Source organism: Gadus morhua, chromosome 4, assembly GCF_902167405.1.
Source record: "Gadus morhua chromosome 4, gadMor3.0, whole genome shotgun sequence".
Taxonomy (NCBI): domain Eukaryota; kingdom Metazoa; phylum Chordata; class Actinopteri; order Gadiformes; family Gadidae; genus Gadus; species Gadus morhua.
In genome coordinates this window covers 6886774-6894114 of record NC_044051.1, presented here as the reverse complement: position 1 = coordinate 6894114, position 7341 = coordinate 6886774, and the positions used below count along the sequence as shown (strand labels likewise).

The window sequence follows — 7341 nt, the reverse complement described above, 5'->3', positions numbered from 1 at the left end:
TGAATTGAATTTAGGTGTTCAATGATCACTGGGTATAGGACTTTCTGACCCACACCGGACTTCCACAGTCAAAACAGAACACCCTCTTTGCGGCAGTATTTGCTTTTCAGTTGTAATATAGTCTTTTTTTTTTTTTTTTTTTTTTTCTTTCATCGCAGAAAAAGCCTTCCGTCTTCAAAACATGCCCATAGGTTTCCCAGAAACCCTATTGCATATCCCAGAAAGCCACATGTTTTTGACCAAATAAAAACATGGTTTAAAATGCTGAAAAAGTAGTTAATATATTTATTTTCTTTTATATGTTTGACTTTATTTATTTTATGTTATTATTGAATTGGTTGGTTTAATGTAACCAACACCCGTTTAATACATTTTTGGGCGACTTTAACAAGTATTACCCCGGCTGCCTTAATTAACTATTTGCGCCACTATCACTTGCCATAGCTTATGACGATGAAAAGCAATTGACGTTTACCGCGTTATTTAGATTACGGTTAATTCCTGTGAGCTGACGGGATAACTAAAACGGTTTAAACCCAGTTTCAGCGTGCGGTCGCTGCAAGGGTTCTAACGGTCACGCTATCTTCGCTTTAAAAAGCGATTGCGCATCTACATCTTTCTGTACGGTAAAGCGCTTTTGCTACGACAGGTCTTCTTGGTGCATTCCAGTGCAACTCGTAAACTCGGGAATGTGCACCCGAATGGCCACGAAAGTTGTGATCGTGAATGATCCATTTTCCCCTAATTTTAATTTTTTGAAGTACTTGCCCATTACCCAATATGCAATTCAATGTTATCTTGACATTCAATTCACACTGACTGTTTTTAAAAAAATCCCCACATAAGGAACCCTTGAACCCTGGTCTACCAAATCAGCAGCTCTTACCACTTACAACCTTATTGAGCAGTGTCGGAAATACTTTTTTACATTCGAAGACTGTGTGTGTGTGTGTGTGTGTGTGTGTGTGTGTGTGTGTGTGTGTGTGTGTGTGTGTGTGTCAGTGCGTGAGACTGGGCCCCTCTGACCTTAACGTAATCGTATGCAAACCAATTTACGCTCAGTAAATAAGATCACCGATGTTCCCACTGCGGGCGAGATAATGGCAGTCAGGATTACTGGCTTGTCTTACGTTTGACCTTTAAACACATCCAGACCATTTAGAAGTTCAGTGTTCAGTTCAGATGACGTCACAATGAGCCAGAGAGCCGAGACCTAAGATTATCTTTGATTTTTAATAGGACAATAATTACAGGATATACATAACGTTTCATTGAAACAAGAGTGTAACACAGTGGGCCCTTCCTCCTCAACATCCTCCTCCTCCTCTTCCTCCTCAGCGCGGCCCACGCGGTCATCAGGTCGCAAACGGCGTGCTGTTTTTACACCACAGGTCTTGTGTTTCAATCGGGGGCTTAAAACTCGTCCGTGTTTGCTGAGATCGACATTAACAACATGGTAGTGGGAGAGGGTTTGGGGGGGGGGGGGGGGGGGGGGGGGGGGCACATAATCAACACAGTGGGACGACTCGGTCAACGGTACCCGAAACCCTAAGGCTTCTACAACGGTAAAAATCAACAGGACTAAAATTCATCAGCTTGATGTTTTTTTTTGACTTTGGAACTCCAATGTGTTAAACTGCGATAATAGCAAAAAATAAAAACAAAACAAATAAGGTAAAAACAAAAAGCGTATATACAGTTCAACTCAATATATGTACATATATACATACAATATTATATAAATATAGTAAAATAGATTAAATTACATTGATTTAAACTTCCATAAATAGTCGGCGAGTGATAACGGTTTGGATGGTCCGATAGCGTTGGAAGCCCAGTGTACCGACAGAAGTAGTGACGGACGTGAGGAGCGCAGACAACGAAGTCTCCAGCTCCAGCGAAAAGGACCGGTTTAAAAATAACGAACCGGTTCAACCGCACAAATAAAATAAAAAAAATGGCGGGTGGGGGGGCTGGGGGGAAACCGACTCCGAAACATGACCAGCACTCTCCTAAGCGTTGCGATGCGAGCAGGTTTTTGTAACAGTTGACACAATGTGTGGTCATGTGCAGCCTTGCTAGTTGGGGTAGTAGACCCCAAGTGTTTAAAACGTAAAAACAATACAGGTACGTTATAACCACTGCATGTGGTCCGATTCAGAGGACTCTCTGGTGCAGAAAACACGGCCTCTGGGTAGAGGCAGGGCTGGGAGGTTCTCCGACCCCGTAAGCAGTAGTGTCTTGGGTGTGAGTACACATTCTCCCCAAATACGATCGAGTCGGTTATGAAGAGTAACGTTAAATACAGTTGTGAAAACACTGGCGCCCTCTGGTGGGAGATACCCATACTGCCCCACCAGGGCTTCGACAAGGCAGGAGTTGTCGACTTTAACACGAGAGGTTTTACAGGTGAAGCCAGAAATCAAACCGGTACCAAAGTGATGCCACTTGTACCGAATACTGATAGGTGGTGCAGCAGGCCAGAATCTTCAGAACAGACCAAGACTTTCTGTTTGTTCACAAGTGCTTTTCAATATACAATAACAAAGTTTTTCAAATGCATCTTTTGGCAAAGTAAAAAACGGAATAAACAATCAAAAAGTTAACAAACATACAAAAAATAACGAAAAAACGCAGTTGGAAGGAGCTGTAGTATGCCGTGGGGGTAATTTATGTGTTCAAGGATAATCCGTGTCAGATTCCAGAGATGAGTTTGCTTTGGGTTTGGAGGACGCAGGCAGCAGGTCACGGTCACACACACAATACAGTACCTGAATATCGTCTGAATATCTCAACTGCCATGCATCCCTGTTTGAGGCACCTTCAGATGATTCTTTTTTGTTGCATTTCTTTGCTGAATTTAGCCGTAAATACTGAAAAAATTGAAATTGCGGGTAACGAAACGACAACATTAAAAAAAAACGAGGGATGCACCGATACCAGAACTCGGATCGATACTGTGCTCAGGCACTTGTACTCAGAATACTCCTCCGATACAACCACCAGGTACCACTTTACGTAATGTGACGTAAAAAAAACCGTTTAGCAACCTTTCAACCATTTCAGTTGTGTGTTTTCAAAATCTGGTGGCTTTTCGCAAATCCCATACCCAACCTTTAAGTATCGGTACTCGGTATCGGCAAGTACCCAAATTCAAGTACTTGTACTGAGAAAAAAGTGGAATCGGTGCAGCCCTACAAAAAAAGAGACGAAAAACAAACAATTGAGACAAACAAGCAAAACATAAAAATAAAAAATGAAAAGTTAAAAAGGTAAAATCCGTTCTTTGCGGTCTAACACCACATACTGTACACAGTTCAGTTACATTCTGTTGAAATGGCGTGGTCTTCGCCCCGGGGGCCAGGGTGTTGTCGGAGCTGAGCGAGTGGTGCTCTGCTGCCCCCCGGTGGCGGGGACGGCGGGCGGTGGCGCAGGCGGCCTAGTGCTTGCCGTTAGTGTTGCTGGTCGAGATCCAGTCGAGGATGATGAGGGTCAGGGTGCTGAACATGACCATGATCCCACAGATGAGGAAGATGGTGGCCTGGAGAGAGACACAGAGAGGGCGGGGGATGAGTCTTTGTCCCACCCGTCTCTACCATCACATGACATGCATGCATTATAAACCCATTTTTACAAATTAAACTCATTTCTCTCCCAGATGACAAATGACCAACATTATAGAGTGGAAATCCTGAAGATCTCCATAGATTTTAGTTCAGCCAATCAGTCATTTAAATCTCTATAACAAAATGTTAAATCAGTTATTCAAACATGGGTCCCCCTGAAGAGTAACCAGATCTTTGCGACTTTAATCTACGGCTTCAGAAGGTCTGGAGCAACGTCACAGATCATTCAGGTCTGACGTCAACCTTGAGAAGTGCTCAGAGTTTCCGGGCGCTCTTGAACGTACCCCGATCTTCTGCACAGACTTCATGGACTCCTTCTTGACCAGTTTGATGTAGAAGGCCGACGGCAGGATGAAGATCAGCATGGCCGCGGCCGAGGCACCTGTGAGCAGACGACAGCGGTTAAGGCACACCGTCACGCACTGACAAGCGAAGACGTCAAACGCACACATGCAGACAGAGGATTGCATGCGTCAGTATTGTGCACACGTTTCAAAAGGCTCTCGCACACACTTGCCTACACACATGCTAAAGAACACAAACTTAAGAACACACGCTTATGAACGCACACATGTCTAAACACACGCTAATGAACACACAAACACTAATGAACACACATGCCAACACACACACGCTGACGAACAAAAATGCCTACACATACACACTGATGAACACGTGCTTACAAAAACACATCTATCTGCACATTTCTAATGACGTCTTCGGTTCCTTAACACACATACACACACCGACACACACACACACACACACGGCTCACCGATGAAGCCGAAGATGTCCTTGATGGTGGGCACGAAGATGACCAGCAGGTTGGTGCTGGCTAGCAGGACCACGGTGATAATGATGTGGCGAATCCAGCTGAACTCCTTGGACGCACACAGCAGCTGGTTGACCGAGGTACGGATCTACAGGGAGAGAGAGAGAGAGACGGGAATGGGACCTCTGACCTCCTTCATCAACACTTTCTGAATGGTTTGTGATCCGATGAGTGGAATTCGGACAGTTAGACTACTAACAGTAGACTGTAAACTGGAGTTGTCTTAATGTGAAGGGAACAACATCTCCCCCGGCGGACGGAATCGGGAGGACATAACTATTAACTACTGTGTGTCTATTCGTGTGCGTCTGCGTCCGTGTGTGTGTGTGTGTGTGTGTGTGTGTGAGTGTGAGACTTACGGGGAACAGCACCACGGGCACGGTGAGAGTGACTGCGGTCAGCACGGCCAGGCGTACGATGAGCAGGATCAGGTCGTTCTTGTACACCTTGGAGTAGGTGTGCAGCAGCTCAGGCTCCACGTTCACTGAGGGCGGAGAGGGCAGAGGTGTCACTACAGAGGCAGTGCATCACCCGATGGACAGTACCGCGCCGAAATGCCACCAGACACGAGGGGGGGGCGGGCTTAGCTCCGGTCGGCTGGTAACCGGAAGGTCGCTAGTTTGATCCCCGGCTCCTGCTAGGGTGTCAAGGTGTCCCTGAGCAACACCCTCAGCCTAACTGCTCCTCCCGACCAGCTGGTTGTCCCATGCATGGTCGACACCGCTGTCGGTGTGTTAAATAAAAGCGCCAGATGCCCTAATAGTTAACGTAAAACCCCTCTCAGATGGAACTGGCCACCCGGCGGTGGAAACAGCGCCCGCTCTAGTCAAAAGCCCTCGGATTGTTTAACACCTAACAACGAAAACTTAAACATGCGAGTGGTTATAAAACCGGTTTGTTTTGAATCAACATGCCCCGCTCGTGTTATCTCCACGCTGTTATCTGGTTGTTTCTGGGAACCGGTCCGAGCCCCTGTATGAAGAGGGACCCTTGGGGGTGGGGCAGCTGCACCTGGAGACCGGTTCTCTCAGGATCCTCCAACACCGGTATGAACTGGATGAGTGCCTGTTTGCATTGGCAAGGACCACTTGTTCGGTTTTTTCCCCCCAAGCCAGGTTGTGACACTGTCGGTTCCACCAGGTCAGCAACTCGTATCGATTTACGATATTGATATTGATTTTCGAGTCGGGCTACATTCCAACCGTACTCCTCTGTTGACATGACATTTTTTCTACGTGACTCTGTGGCTACACCCCCTACATACTTGTCAAAACCAGAAGCCAGCGAAGATGAATGTACAAGAATCATGACATCTAAAATCGATAATATTACCTGTGCACATATACGGACGCACACACACACACACACACAGATTGAGGGGGGGGGGGGGGGGGGACTCACCGTTGAAGGTCAGATATCCGAACAGAGCGGCCAGCAGATACATGATGAACATGGCCAGGAAGGACACGTTGGCCACGCCCTGCATCTTCTTGCGGGACCGGCTGGACAGGGGAGGGAGGGAAGGTGATATTATTAGACACCACACCGATACAGCCCTATCTCCCTCTTGGTCCTCCTGTTCAGCCAAGGTCTTCCCATCGAGCCAATGGAACACACAGTACAACCCCCCCCCCCCCCCTGTGTGTGTGTGTGTGTGTGTGTGTGTGTGTGTGTGTGTGTGTGTGCAGCACTTACTCCTTGAGCTCCTCGTACATGGGGAGGATAGCAGGGTGGCAGACGAAGGCAAAGGTGAGGATAGGAACAGCGTAGACGGTCTGAAACAAGAAGAACCCACGGTGGTCAGACTCAACAAACCCCACCTTATTTAAATGTCCCCACAACACACATGTCCCACTTTGTGGGGACGTTCACCTTACAACACACACACTCTTATGTTTCCCATTTTGTGGGGACCTTCATCTGACAACACGTACACCCACACTCCATTGTTTCCCACTTTGTGGGGACATTCGCCTGACAACACACACACACACTCCAATGTTTCTGACTTTTTTGGGCCATTCACCTTAAAACACGTACACAGACACTCCAATGATTCCCCCATTGTGGGGACGTTCATCGGACACAGACACTCCAATGCATACCATTTTGTGAGGACAATCACCTGGGAGTTGAAGACAAAGTATTTGGGAGTGCAGACGTCCTCGCTGTAGTCCACCGCCGACTCGTTGATGAGCGCCAGTGTGCTGTTGAGCATGGCCGTTACCGTGGCGTTCTCGACGTCGAAGCCGTGCAGAGGACAAGTCAGTTGAGTCTTCTTGTACATCACCTGTGCAGAAAGATGTTGGTGTACTGTTTTAATTATATTCATAACTCACATTAATGTAACGGTTACAGTTTATTCATATCATGAATCAGGAATCAAGGCTTGTTGGCGTTATTTTAGCCTTAGGCATTCTTTGTTCGCAATCGTTGGCTGTTACTGCGTAATATGCGGTTTCCCCGCCATTTTGTATTCGTGAACCATCTTGTTTCAGTTAGTAAAACCTGTCCGTCCCTCACTCAGGCTTTTAAGAAGGAAGTTGTGCAAGAAAAACCTGAAACCCATCAAACGCATGCCAGCGCGGTTGCCGTGACAACAGGCAGACCGGGGACGGTGTGGGTGGGTGGGTGGGTGGGTGGGTGGGGTTGGGGTCTACTCACCACAATTAGGAAGAAGACCATGCAGAGCAGGGAGAAACCACTCGTGTAACCAAGGTAACCTGGGAGGGGGGGAAACATGAGAGTGCATACCGTTTTTTTAATTGCGTTTAATCGTGAAACGAGGCACTGAGGCACTGTACTTAACGACAACGGGGACGGTGTGTGTGTGTGTATGTACTACGTTTGTATTTCTTGTTTCCCTGCATGCAGGTAGCACTT

At 46.9% G+C, this 7341-nt stretch overlaps 1 protein-coding gene across 1 annotated transcript; it reads right to left on the bottom strand.

Annotated features, from left to right (window-relative positions):
- Nucleotides 1–1214: 1214 nt before the first annotated feature.
- Nucleotides 1215–7294, bottom strand: LOC115542255 (sodium-coupled neutral amino acid transporter 2). Its single transcript, XM_030354441.1, has 8 exons — nt 7123–7294; nt 6584–6748; nt 6154–6233; nt 5860–5960; nt 4818–4942; nt 4402–4546; nt 3911–4008; nt 1215–3541 (listed from the first exon to the last, which is right to left on the bottom strand). The coding sequence occupies exons 1-8, from the start codon at nt 7198–7200 to the stop codon at nt 3440–3442; spliced, it is 894 nt and encodes a 297-aa protein (XP_030210301.1). The 5' UTR covers nt 7201–7294; the 3' UTR covers nt 1215–3439.
- Nucleotides 7295–7341: the final 47 nt, after the last annotated feature.